The sequence below is a fragment of the Cucurbita maxima genome, unplaced genomic scaffold (assembly GCF_002738345.1).
Source record: "Cucurbita maxima cultivar Rimu unplaced genomic scaffold, Cmax_1.0 Cma_Scf00026, whole genome shotgun sequence".
NCBI classification, from domain to species: Eukaryota; Viridiplantae; Streptophyta; class Magnoliopsida; order Cucurbitales; family Cucurbitaceae; genus Cucurbita; species Cucurbita maxima.
Genome location: NW_019272042.1, coordinates 414,778 through 428,872, shown reverse-complemented (window position 1 = coordinate 428,872; position 14,095 = coordinate 414,778). Strand labels below are relative to the sequence as shown.

The window sequence follows — 14,095 nt, the reverse complement described above, 5'->3', positions numbered from 1 at the left end:
ACAAACACGCCAACTCCTTTACTTACCACACCAAAAACACTAAATCTTTTTTAATATTTTCTACCTCCTTTGGAACTTTTGGAGGGAAAAAATCCAGTTCTAACTTTAAATTTAAGATATATCACTTCTCATAAAGAATGCACAAGGTGTTTTAAAATCGCGAGGCTAACAACGACAATATCTACTAGTAGTAGGTTTGAGTTGTTACAAATGATATCAAAGCTAGACACCAGGCGGTATGCCAGGAAGGAAATTGGGCCCTAAGAGAGGTGAATTGTGAGATCCCACATCGGATAATATCTAGTAGTGGTGGCTTGAGTTGTTACATACAACTCAAAGACTATGCTATAAATTTCAGATATCTTTGACTTGACGAGTTGCTTGATTGAAAAGTTAATTTTCAAAAGAATTTAAATGCTTTTCATAAATGGTAATATTTAGTGTTGTTTACCCACAATGTACAGCAAAAGCAGTGATCAAATCATACCCTAAATTTTTCTTTTTTAATTTAAAGAAGTGTTGTTTATTTAATATATTTCATGAAATAAGCCAAAAAAATAAAAATAAAAATAAAACTAAAAATAGAAATATCACTTTCATTTACCACTTAAATTATTTTGTTTATGGATAAATGTAGATAGGTATGAATTATTGAGTGTAACATCAAGGGGGACCCCACAAGATAAAGATTAGGGTATTAAGGACAAAGGGACTCAGGTCAGCCAAAAATTTAAACCCAAGCGGCTTAGGGTGAATCTTCAAACCAGCTTGCTTGGTTGGATAGCCTTAATGAAAATGACCCTCGATAATGTATACACAAAGCGCACTGCTCTGCTACCACCCACTTGCCCCTGGTCCCTTTCCCCTTGCTTATCTTTCATGCACCATCACTCACTCAACGGCAACGTCATTTTCACTATTTTCTCCACCCTTCATATTCACTGAAATCCCACGTTGATTGGAAAGAGAAACGAAACATTTCTTATTAGCATACGTTGATTGGAAAGAGAAACGAAACATTTCTTATTAGCATGTGAAAACTTCTCTCTACGACGATACACAGTGTGCCGTAGTAGACAAAACATTTCTTATTAACGTGTGAAAACTTCTCCCTACAACGATATGCAGCGGATCAAAGCTGACAATATCTGTTAATAGTGGAGTTGGATTGTTACAAATAGTATCAGATCCAGACACTAAGCAATATGCCAACCAGAACATTGAGTGGATTGTGAGATCTCATATTGGTTGGAGACTAGAACACTAGACTTCCAAAAGAGTGAATTGTGAGATCTCACATCGGTTGGAGACCAGTATGCTAATGAGGACACTAGACCTCCAAAAAGGGTGGATTGTGAAATCCCACATCGGTTGGAGAGGAAACCAAACATTCTTGAGTGTGAAAACCTCTTCCTAGTTGATGCATTTTAAAATCTCAAATATAAGATATTAAATCGAAGAAAATTTCTCTAGGGCTTGAAAAATTTATTCAAATATGATTAGACCGTTTTCTCTCGTACATCAAACAAGTGAAGCGGTTCGTCACAATGCGACGGTTTCAACGAGTAATTTCTCCATGACTTTAACTCCTATAATGACTCAACCAATAATCTGTAAGACGGTTCTTTTTTGCATAATTGAACACAAGGATGGTAATCTGCATTAATGGTGGCACTTCAAAAGATGAGTTTGTTTTTTTCTTCAACTTGTTTTTTGGCTCCTAGCAACTTTTTTAAAACCTAAACAGAAAAAGTTGAATCATATTCTAACAGTGGTTTAGTGGAACGGAAACAGAGAAAGTATTGGTAACAAAGACTGATAAAAATCACAGTAGATATTCTGAAACAAAATTAGTATCTACCAGGACTAATCAGGAATGATGAATTGAACATTGATAGATTACTCTGAGATACTATAATTCCATATATATATATATATATATATATACACATTCGATGCTGGTTTTCTAGTGATTTACATGCGTTGTGAAACAAGTTCCCAATATGCAGACTCTAAGCAATTTGAGTTTCACAGAGGAAGTAGAAATTTTAGTAATTAGTAGGATATGTGTATAAAGAGTGCTAAGGTCTTGTATCTAGCTAGCGTATTAATATTAGCTATATGCAGGAAGGTTGAAAGTTCAGAGCAGGGGAAGAACCAAATTACGGGTTATCATCGTCGTGAAGCTCGTCCCCTTGCCTGCGCATTCGAGCTCCCCATGACATGTTTGCTCTTGAATTTTTATTCATGCTTCTTCTCTTCAATTCTGATAGCTGATCCTGCCAACGGCTCTTCCACCCACCTTTCTCTTCCATTTCCTGAGCAATTCAGAGAATTATAAGTACAGATTTAATATAGGAAATTTTGATATTGAAACTAAAAGAATCGATATCTGTCATGTGAGTTATAGGTAGGAGTCATGATTTGGTCCAGATTATACATGTTTTGATGCACACAAGTCTTTTGAATTAGGATTAGCTTAATTAGAAGATAGTCGAAGAATTAGAAGAGCCGATGCTAATGGTTAATCTACTGTTTTAGTAAAAAAAAACTCAAAAGTATTTGCATATCGAGAATATACCTGTGTTCCAGATTATAATCATCATCTACTGTTAAATCGAAGACAGAAGATTAAAAAAACAAATGAAACACCGGACTGATTGCATGGAGTAATCTAGGTTGCATAAACGAAGAGGTCAGGGGAAATTACAAGAATTCAGGATGAGGAGGCGAAATTGTTCAAGAAGAGTAAAAAATCAATTCAATATAATGATATAAATTGCAATAAAATAAGGTAGAGAAGGCATCCTAATTGATTCAGCAACCGATTTTGACCTCAAAAATGGCCAAGAAACGTACCTCATGGTTGTAGCCCCGTCTTCGAGCAGAGAAAGCAAGGTGAAGACCTCTCGCCATGTCTCTATCATACAAATCTCTCATAACAGGATCCGATAACGTCTCGTACGCCTCCTGAACCTTGATGAACTTCCTTGTATACTCCTCGATCCGGTCCGGTGGCGAGACGTCCGGATGGTATTTCCGAGCCATCTGCTTGTAGGCCTGCTTAATCTCCACCATCGACCCCGACTCCGGCACTCCTAAAAGCTCGTAGAAGCTTATCTCGATGGCGTCGGAGACTAGCGTCTCTTTGACAACCGTAGCCTTTGCTCTGACGCAAGCAGAAGGAGGCCGTGTCAATTTAGGGAACAAAACCTGCGAATTTCCATCCAGTGGACAGGCTCTCATCGGAGAAAAGATCGGAGGCATCGCCGGTAAATAGCACCGTGAATCGGTACCTGATAAAGCCAAACCGCAGCTACGCATGCCTGAATCTCTTCTGTGATTTCTCCTTACGATTGCGTCAATGAAATTTGCCTCTATCAAACCTTCGCTGCCGCTGCTTCGTTACTCTGTTCTTGTTTTGTACGATGGATCTCTCTTTCTTGGCTGTGTAATGGGCTATGACAGCAGGTGCAGAGAGAATGTGAGCAAGCTCAAGTTTGAGAATCTCCTTTGAATTGGTTTTGACGTTTAGGGTAGAAGGGATTCTAGCTATAAATAGAAGTAGAAAGTAGGACGTCAATGATTCAACTTTCCCTAGGTAAAAAGTTTCTACACCCTTATTATAAATGCTAGTCCCTGGTCCCCCTACACCCCTGAAAAGTTTCTACACCCTTATTATAAATGCTAGTCCCTGGTCCCCCTACACCCCTGAAAAGTTTCTACACCCTTATTATAAATGCTAGTCCCTGGTCCCCCTACACCCCTGAAAAGTTTCTACACTCTTATTATAAATGCTAGTCCCTGGTCCCCCTACACCCCTGAAAAGTTTCTACACTCTTATTATAAATGCTAGTCCCTGGTCCCCCTACACCCCTGAAAAGTTTCTACACCCTTATTATAAATGCTAGTCCCTGGTCCCCCTACACCCCTGGTCCCCTTACACCCATATAAATGCTAGTCCTAGATCCTGTTTGGGGGGAAACTACCCTTATTATAAATGCTAGTCTCTACACCCTTATTATAAATGGTATAATGGTAGTCCCTGGTCCTTTTTGGGTTTTTGCTTGGGGGAAAGGTTTCCACACACCCTTATTATAAATGGAAACTCCTTATCTTATCCTTTGGTCTCCACACACCCTTATTATAAATGGTAGTTTGTTCTCCTCCCCAACCAATGTGGGACATCACATCCCCAACCAATGTGGGAGGTCACTTTGTTCTCTTTCCCAACCAATGTAGGACACCACACAGAGTCTACATCACACAGAGTCTTTGGTAGTTTGGTTTGTTCTCCTCCCCAACCAATGTGGGACATCACACAGAGTCTTTGCAGGCACTCTTTTCTTCCTCCAATCGATGTGGGACCACCCCTAAATCCACCTCCTTTGGGGCCCAGTGTCCTTACTGACACATCGCCTCGTGTCTACCCCCCTTCGGGAAATAACGAGAAGGCTGGCACATCGTTCAGTGTCTGCCTCTGATACCATTTGTAACGACTCAGGCCCACTGCTAGCAGATATTATCCTCTTTGAGTTTTCCCTTTCGGGCTTCCTCCTCAAGGCTTTAAACGCGTCTACTAGGGGAAAGTTTCCACACCCTTATTATAAATGGTGGTTTGTTCCCAACCAATGTGGGACATCACACAGAGTCTTTGCTGGCACACGAGGCATTTCACAATCTACCTCCTTAGGAGCCAACGTCCTGGACACACCGCCCAATATCTGGCTTTAATACCATTTGTAACAGCCCAAGCCCACAGTTAACATATATTGTCCACTTTGACCCATTACGCATATCCGTCAACCTCACGATTTTTAAACGCATCTACTAGGGAGAGATTTCCACACCCTTATAAGGAATGCTTCGTTCCTCTCTTTGATCGATGTGAGATCTGACATTATATATGTAAATAAATGTACTTATATTTATATAATAAAGTGGGTAGAGCAAGAATTGATACGGGGCTAGAGTCGAGGACGGGGACAAAGAATGTAATCCCCGTCCCCTACCACGTTTAGCAATGAGGAGAGGTTTCTCCTCACTTTCTCTCTCGTTCTTTGTTCAAACAAGAATTATTCGTTTCGTTTAGCTCGGATACCTAGCTCCACGAGTAAAATGGACATCGTGAGTTTGTTTTAATCTTATGGGCCCAACGATTGAAGTTTATTGGGCCGAAACCCAAAAATAAGAAAACCAGCCCAGCCCAGCCCAAGTTCAAACTAGAAACCACACAAGGGAAGTCCTAAAGAACGAAGTAACAGAAATAAATTCCCACCGTCCTCTGTTTCTAAAGCCTCTCGACGGCCGACCGCCGAGAGGAGCTTTCGCGCCAAGAAGAACTAGAAGCCGAATAAGGCCAGCTCTTCGTTACACCGCCGAATTCAACTCTTATCTTCTTCAAAATCGTGTTGTCTTCTAAAGATTTTTTCGATAAGCTCGAAGAGTTTGATCTTCCATGGCGACGGCTTCTCACACACAAGCGGTCAAGTCTCCCAACAAGTCCTCTGGTCGCCGGCGTTTTGTTGTAAGCATTTCTTCACTGCTTATCTTCAGGATTCTTATGTTTATGTTTTGCGTTGATTATTTACTGGTGCTTAAGTTTGGCTGCCATGAAACCAGTACGATTGAGTGAATGTGTTTTCATGCCTTACTGATGCCTAGGCGAATGCAGTTTGTTTCTTAGGGGATAATTATGAAAATGCAGTTTTCCTAGTCGAATGAAACATTTCATTCAATGTATGAAAAGACTAACGCTCACAGATGATACAAACTCCACAAGAGAGTGGAAAAAGAACAAAACAAAAAACAAAAAACAACTTCAAAGTGCCCCAATAATTAATAAAGAACCTGAATAGAACACGCTTGCCAAGATATTGAGATTCGAACTAAACTTTAAACGTGAAAACCCATAAAACATAGAGAGGATTCCAAAATAACCGAAGGAAAAAGCTGGAAAGATCGTACATGAACGAATGCCAGCGAGGAAGTTGGGCTTTGAAGGAGGTGTATTGTGAGATCCCATGTTAGTTGGTGAGCGAAACGAGGAAACCTATTTTTAGCAGACACGTTTTAAAATCTTGAGCGAAATTTCGAAAAAAAAAAACCAAAGAAGATAATTTATGTTAGAAGTGAACTTAAGCTATTACATAAACATTTAAAAATAAACACCTCCAAAGACAAGTTAAAATGCCTCCAAAACCATAAGAACCTTCTAAAGAATAAAACACCTGAAAACTGAGAGGAGAATGCAACAAGCGGAAGAGAAACTTTCACCAAAGCTGAACCACAAAGAAAGCTATCTGTAATAGAAGCTGAGAGATATCAACCTTGCTAGCGAACTAATAGAATGCACTTAGAAGCTTGAATGGGAAAAACCAGAACATAGTCGAAGAGCCAGAAGGAAGAGATTGAAGCAAACCGCTCATGCTAACTTCGAATTCAACATCAGAATAGACACTGCGTGAGGGAGGAGAAAATTGAATAGTAGGATCAGTTGTTTGGTGAAGAACTTCTATAATCAATTTTTCCTTTCAAAATCATCCCATTTTTATTCCCTCAAAAAAAGATGTAACGATATCATCTCCATGGATTTTAACGAATACAAGGTTATCTGTAATAGATTTATTATCCGCTTTGATCCGTTACGTATTGTCGTCTGCTGCACAATTTTAAAATGCATTTATTAAAAAGAAGTTTCCACACCCTTATAAGAAATGTTTCGTTCTCCTTTCCAATCGACGTGGGATCTCACGTTAAATTGTGATGTCATTCTTTCCTTTCTATTAGTTTATGGTTCATACGAGGAAGCAAACATGGTCCCAAAGCCGAATCCCTCTTTTTTATGGTTCAAAAACACTCCAATCGAAAATATTTTCAATCCATTGAAGGACCAATTGCTTATTGAATGCTTGGCTTGCTGAAAACTCTTCCGAATGAGGGAATAATATGCTTCGCTTGACTTTTTAGGTGACTTTAGAGAATTATCAACCTTGGCTTTTTAGGTTTCTTGACCAATTTTTCTGTCCACCGCCACCTCAAAATCATCACAAGGAACAGAGCACGATCATCACCAAAACTCATTAGCCTTAAGAGTAAAATGTTCTCAACCAAATAGTCAACTAATTCTGAACCCGCAGCTTGGTAGAAATTTAAAAGATAATGAAGTAACAAAATGAGCCGAATTAAGCTTTGACTTTGCCCTTGTCCCTTATGATACTGTCAAACAAATCAGACTCACTAACTTGACTCTTTAGTGTTGATAACAAAATCTTTGTTGATAGACATAGAGGAAAAAATAAAAAAATTATTCTAACCTGAGTAAAGATAATATGAAAAGGACATCAGCCTAAAAAAGGTGAAATTCTTCCTTTAAAAAATAGCGGATAAAGCCATTAACAAAAAAGAATGTCTTACAAAAATATGAATCATAAAATCACTTATTCATGCAATGCACATACACTCAAAATTTATAGACAACAATTCTTAATATAATCGGATAACATCTTACATTTTTTTTAATGAGGTAAAAGCTCTATTAAATATGGTTTTAACGTATTACCTTTTAACCGAATAAATTTAGGCTTTTTGAAACATGCATCTTTGTATAATTTAACTATACATGGGTGTAACATGAAATTTTTTGATAATTTTTTTTTATTTATTGTCAAGAGTTTTGGTAAAGTTCATCCACTAAAATAAAATTTAAATTTATTCAAATAGTGTAGGCCTTCTGATTTATTGACGATGTGCTACTTTTTTTTTTAAAAAAAAATTATTTGAATAATAAATTAAAAAGTGAAAATATTATTTTTCCATCAGCGTCCGACCAAAGATAAAGTAAATAAATTATTGATTATTATTAATATGTTCTGCCCCAATATTTCGTCAGGCTCATGTCTTGGCGCTACCGCTTTTAACGAAAAAGCCCCAGTTACTGCGCTCGAAAAGAAAATCCTTTTACTTCCGCTGCTAAATTCTCTGAGGACCCTTCTTCTTCATCAGCTCCACTCCTCGGACTTCACTTTTTTTTTTTCTTTTAAAAATCCTTTCAATCTCTCTTCAAGGTCGCCTTCTCTTTCCAATTCGTCAGGTAAGTACAAATTTCTGCTTCCATCGTTTAATTTGGTGGTTTTCCGATGCGGGTTTTGTTCGATTTTGGTTTTTGGCTTGGGGCTTTGATGGATCCTTGATTTTCTTTGATGCAAAGTTTCTGGGTTTGAATTTTGATTGAGATTTGATTGAAATTTGCTCTGGGATTTTCTTTTTCTTGTGTTTGAGTGGTAAATTGGGAGTTAATTTGGTGTGATGATTCCCCCGAAGCGAAAGAAATGGACTGAAGCTGAGGAGAGGACCTTGATTGATAAGTATGGAGAAATGGTCTCTGATGGAACCCTAGCTAAGATGAAAACCCGTGAGAAAAAGTTTAGGCCAATTGCGAATTATGTGAATTCTGTGCACCATGTTCATGATTCTTTGACGTATCCATGGCAGTGGTCTTGGAAAGATGTTTCTACTAAGGTCCAGAACATGAGGCACCAATATTTGCTTGTGAAGCAGAAGATTAAGAAACCCGAATCCGGGGTTGAAAACTCAGGTGGGGACTCAAAGGAAGATTATGATTGGATGGATGGTGTAACCTATTGGTCAAACTTCTTGAGATATAAGGATGTTTTTGGGGATGTAGCTGTGGCAAATAGCAGTTATAATGATTTGACAGTCGTTTCGAGTAGTGACCGGGGGAATGTCGACCAGTTTTTGGAGGTGAGTAGAGAAATGGATATGTTGGATTTTCCTCATATGGGGCATTCTGGGGGAGGGAACTTCACTGCTGGGATTGATGGTGTTGACAATGAAGTGATGGGTTTGAGGTTTGAATTCGACGGGGACGAAGCAGAAGAAAACTTTAACGATAATGATCAGCTGAAGGAGGATGGAGAGAACAGCTTTTTCTGTGAAGCAGTTGATCCTAAGAAGAACATCTTGAAGAAGAAGAAGAGGAAGGTGATGAAGAGGTTGGAGAAGAAAGCATGGGGATTTCTCGTGAACCAGCTCGGACGGTTGAAGGATATGGAGGCTCAGTATGAGAAACGTGAGGTGGAAAGAGAACAGGAGCGTCAGAGGTGCGAATGCTTAAGATTCGAAATGGAGAAAAAATGGGAACAAAAATTGGAGGAAAGGGAAGCGCAAAGGGCCGAGAGGGAGAAAGTCCGAGACAAGTTGCGAAAACAGAGAATTCAAGAGTGGGAAGCTATGGAGAAGGAGAGAGTGGAGATAGAAAGAAGAAGAGAGGAGAAATTGAACCATGAGAGAGAATGGGAGGAGAGGATGAGCAAGAGAAGGTTAGAATGGAAGAACAGGATCGACAATATGTTGAACCAACACCGAGCTGAAATGAATCAGATTCAGACTCGTATGCTCCACGAGCAACAAAACCTTACCGGTCAATTACTCGGTATTATCTCTCAATGGACTGCTCATCCTTCTGCACTCTCTGATCATACTAGTCCTAGTAACCATTATCTTTCACAAATGATGCAAAATTTACATCATGTGAACGGGATTGTTCACGATGGCACGAGAGTTGAAACAGACAACCAAGACGATCAATTTATCGTCGATGGTTGACGTTTCATCTTACGTATTTGATCAGAAAACTGTGGGAACTGCAAGAATATTTGCAGCAATGGATTAGTCTGTAAAGGTCTGAGAATAGTTATATGCATTCAATTTTTATTGGCTGGCACTTGGTCCATCCGGTGCTCATCTGTTTAGCTTGAATTATGACAATAAGAAATATAAAATTCTTACTATCTTTCATTGTTATCTTCTTCTTTTAGTAATGCTGCCCTTGTGATCTACATACTTGCATCTCTTCCCTGTTATATTCAAGGACGAGTAAGCTAACGAGTCGGTTTTGTTTAGTTCATGAATTTTCTCTCTATCACCCGGGAGGCTTCGAGAGCGACGGGATCTCCTCGACATAGGTAACAAGACTTCTTTCTCTCTTTCTGCTGTAGTATGAGAATGGTTTGTTGTTGTGTCGATTGAGTATCTTTATGAAAGAATAATTTAGTCATTTTTTCGGCAAACTGCGTCGGTGTGCACGGAAAGATGTGTAGATAAGAATAGTGATTTTTGTTGATCATTGAACATAGCTGTTGGACCTGGTATTGTTGATATTATAGGGCGTTGAATCATTTTTCAAGCTACTAGATTAGATTAGAACAGGAAACACATTTTCTATTACAAGCACACACTTTGCTCTTCTGCTTCAAGAAATAGTATTTCTAAGTTTTGAAGAAGTAAATGATTGTTAGAATTACGCTTGATGTGTACGACGGGTGACCAAGGGTTCTCGAGTTGAGATCCATTAGGCACCGATAATAAATACTCACCTCTACATATTGAAGATAAATTGAAACGTACCTGTACTTGTTATATATATTTTTGCAGGGTACGTCAATTTTGTACTCTTGGTTTTGAGGTCTCAAAACGCCGAGAATTTGAACGGAGTACTTAAATCTAAACTTGAATTATATTTGAGTTGTCACGTTGCCAGATTATCATATTGGATAATGATGAACACATCGTTATATTTATTCAATGAGTAATATTGATAGACAATGATTTTGTTTTATCGTTTCGAATTAGTTTAGAATTCTACTTTTGACCATCTTGATTCTTATCCTCGAAAGTGTAATCTTATTAGGTTAAAAAATTATTAGTTAGTAAAAATTTAAATTAAAATGATTGCTTAGTTACTGTCGAAATATCATCACTAGTCCAATAGAGTCAAGCCCACATTGTATATTTATTTTAGTATAGATTTTAGAAAAGATATCTGATTTTAGGAGAAGAGATCCAGATCTTTTAAGAAAAAAATTCAGATTTGTTAGATTTAGATTTAGATTTGTTAGGTCTAGATTCTGGAGGCTCTAGCATAAATACACCTCCACCCTTAGGTTATTCATCTAAGAAATCCAAAAAAAAATATTCTAGTGTCTTGTATTCTCTTCTCGATTGGTTTTAATAAAGAGTGCAAGTGTTTCACACAGAGATTTGTGTTCAACAATTGGTATCAGACAATCGACTATGGTCTTTTGTACAAAAGAAGCAAAGACTGCAAGCTAGTTGGATATTGTGATGCTGACTATGCAGGAGATCACGATACTTGGAGGTCAACCACTGGGTATGTGTTCAAGTTTGGTTCGGGAACAATTTCTTGGTGTAGCAAAAGACAACCAACAGTATCATTATCAACTACAAACGTGGAGTATAGAGCAGCGGCTGGAGCAGCTTAGGAAAGTACATGGCTGAAACTCTTGAGGGAAGATTTGCACCAGAAAATTGACCATCCAATATCACTTCTTTGCGACAACCAATCTGCGATTCGCCTAGCAGAAAATCATGTGTTTCATGCTAGAACAAAGCATGTGGAGGTGCACTACCATTTCATTAGAGAGGTTCTAAAGGAAGAAATCGAGATGCAGCCGATCAAGATAGATGACTAAGTGATAGACTTGTTTACAAAAGGGCTGAATATTGGCAAACATGAGAGTTTTCGCTGTTAGCTTATTTTTAAAGAGTTTATAAGATAAAAAAATAAAATAAAATTTAAGGATGTTTTTTTTTATTTTTAAAAGTTTATGGACCAACCCAATTTATGTTGTGTGTTTAACTTATAATTGATTTTTTTATTTAATTATAAACGAGGCAAATTTGTAATTTTTGAAATTAGAACAAAAAATAGTGGTATTTTCGGAGGGCGAGAGATGCGAAGCAGATGGTTAAGCAGCAGAACAGCGCCGTCCACAGTCGATCGGCATCTTCACCGCCGGCCGTAGTTTTCATTTCTCCAGTTCCGTTGCGTCTACCAAAACTTCAGTACTTCTTTCATTGATTTTTCTGTTCTATTGCCTTCCGTAATCTGGAGTACAGTGTGAAATTTTGTTTTCGATTATGAATGGGGTTTCCAAGCGCTTGCTTCGAGTTCGAAATCATTTTCCTTCATCATTCCGCAGCGTCAATGGCCGTTTCTCGTCTGTAAGTTCTTCGATTCCATCACCTCTATATTACCGTCCCAAGTTCTCGCTCTCGATTCCCGCCTTTTCGTGTTCGATTGCGTTTTTGGTCCGTTTTAATTCAGAATTTGTTCGATCAGGATCTTACTGTACTCTTAATGAATCTAAAGCGGAAGAAATTTCACAAAGTAGTGCGGATAAATTACACAAAGCTATTATGGATAATTCTTCCGCACATCATGATATGGAGGATGCCCTCGATCAAGTGGGCGTCCATTTGAGTACCGATTTAGTTGTAGATGTTCTCCGTAGGCTTCGTTTTGATGAGAAATTAGCGTTTAGATTCTTTACATGGGCTGCGCGTCAAGATAACTATTCTCATGAACCTCTGGTTTACAATGACATGATTGATATACTGTCTAGCACTAGGTACAAGGTCAAGCAATTTCGAATAGTTTGTGACGTTCTTGATTATATGAAGAGAAATGACAAGAATACTGTTCCTGTTGAGATTCTATTTGGGATTTTGAAGAATTATACAGAGAAGCATTTAACTCATTTGCAAAAGTTTGCAAAGAAAAAGAAGATTAGAGTGAAAACACAGCCAGAAATCAATGCTTTTAATTTGTTTTTGGATTCGTTGTGCAAATGTAGTCTGGTTAAGGATGCTGAAGCTTTGTTTATGAAGGTGAAGAAGAAACTGAAGCCGAATGCGAACACGTATAACATATTGTTTTTTGGTTGGTGTAGAGTTAGGAATCCTGGAAGAGGGATGAGGGTATTGGAAGAGATGATCGAGCTCGGGTTCGATCCGGATAATTTTACTTATAACACTGCTATCGCTTCGTTCTGCAAGGCGGGGATGTTGACGGAAGCATGTGAACTCTTTGAGTTCATGAGAACAAAAGGTTCTACCTTCTCTTCACCCACAGCTAAGACTTACGCAATCATGATTGTGGCTCTTGTTAATAATGGTAGAATGGATGAATGCTTCAAGTTTCTGGAATACATGATCAAAAGTGGTAGCGTTCCCGATGTTTCTACGTACAAAGAGCTGATCGAAGGGATGTGTTTAGGTGGAAAGGTTGATGAAGCTTACGTGTTTTTGGAAGAGATGGGTAAGAAAGGTTACCCTCCTGATATAGTTACTTATAATTGTTTCCTCAAGGTTCTCTGCGATAATAAAATGAGTGATGATGCACTCAAGCATTGTGATAGAATGATTGAAGTTGGTTGCTTTCCCAGTGTACAGACTTACAACATGTTGATATTGATGTTTTTCGAGATGGGCGATCATAATGGAGCTTTCGAGATTTGGCTTGAAATGGATAAGAACGGCTGCGCACGGGATGTCGATACATATTGTATAATGATTGATGGTCTTTTTGATTGCAACAAAGTTGGAGATGCTTGTTTCCTTTTAGAGGAAGTGGTAAACAAGGGAATGAAGCTCCCTTATCGAAAGTTCGACTCGTTTTTGATGCAGCTCTCTGTAAATGGTAATCTCCAAGCAATCCATCGGCTGTCCGAACACATGAGAAGGTTTTACAACCCCGCCATGGCTCGACGTTTTTCTATGAATCAAAAGCGGATGAGCATGAGTTTGAGAGGAAAGTGACAGGACTTGGTTAATTGTACGCATCCAAATTGCTTCCTGGTCTTCATTTCTGCACCATTTTTTACATGAAAGTTCTTGCCATTCAAACGATCTTAACTCTCTTATTAATCATTATGATTAGGTAGCAACAACTTCAAGGGAGCTTGGTAAATCATGCACAAAATAGTCTACAGAGCCTCCTCCAGAAAGAGTTGTCCAAGGCATAAAAACCAAAGTCCTCGGCCTTCATTAAAACCTCGCGACGCCCGTTCCATCGAGCCAGAAGACAAGCAAGGCCCTGGTAAGAAAGCAATGAGTTCAAGTAGATGATGAATAGTGTAGAAATATCCACGTTCTCATGCTTTGATTTTGCCTGGAAGATATGCTTATGTTTTTACAAGGATGTCAATTCATTACCCTTAGGTGACATATGGTCTATTTATTTGAAATGTACATATTTGGTGCTTTTTGAAGA

At 38.5% G+C, this 14,095-nt stretch overlaps 2 protein-coding genes across 4 annotated transcripts; one reads left to right on the top strand and one right to left on the bottom strand.

Moving 5' to 3' along the window:
* Positions 1-1,867: 1,867 nt before the first annotated feature.
* LOC111499073 (chaperone protein dnaJ 20, chloroplastic-like) lies at positions 1,868-3,535 on the bottom strand. The gene is made up of 2 exons (XM_023150524.1): positions 2,860-3,535; positions 1,868-2,318 (listed from the first exon to the last, which is right to left on the bottom strand). The coding sequence occupies exons 1-2, from the start codon at positions 3,322-3,324 to the stop codon at positions 2,163-2,165; spliced, it is 621 nt and encodes a 206-aa protein (XP_023006292.1). The 5' UTR covers positions 3,325-3,535; the 3' UTR covers positions 1,868-2,162.
* An 8,198-nt stretch (positions 3,536-11,733) lies between these two features.
* Positions 11,734-14,095, top strand: LOC111499151 (pentatricopeptide repeat-containing protein At1g73400, mitochondrial). Of its 3 annotated transcripts, XM_023150651.1 has the most exons (3): positions 11,954-12,045; positions 12,164-13,657; positions 13,763-14,095. In XM_023150651.1, the coding sequence occupies exon 2, from the start codon at positions 12,241-12,243 to the stop codon at positions 13,639-13,641; it is 1,401 nt and encodes a 466-aa protein (XP_023006419.1). In that variant the 5' UTR covers positions 11,954-12,045; positions 12,164-12,240; the 3' UTR covers positions 13,642-13,657; positions 13,763-14,095. The 3 variants fall into 3 exon arrangements, with proteins under 3 accessions (XP_023006417.1, XP_023006416.1, XP_023006419.1); XM_023150649.1 differs by having other exon boundaries at positions 11,734-13,657; positions 13,767-14,095; XM_023150648.1 differs by having other exon boundaries at positions 11,734-13,657.

Coding starts and splice junctions, on each gene's coding strand:
- LOC111499151 (XM_023150649.1), top strand. CDS start 11,962: ATGAATGGGGTTTCCAAGCGCTTGCTTCGAGTTCGAAATCATTTTCCT.
- LOC111499073 (XM_023150524.1), bottom strand. CDS start 3,324: ATGCGTAGCTGCGGTTTGGCTTTATCAGGTACCGATTCACGGTGCTAT. Junction 2,319..2,859: donor GACGGGGCTACAACCATGAG/GTACGTTTCTTG, acceptor TGAATTGCTCAG/GAAATGGAAGAGAAAGGTGG.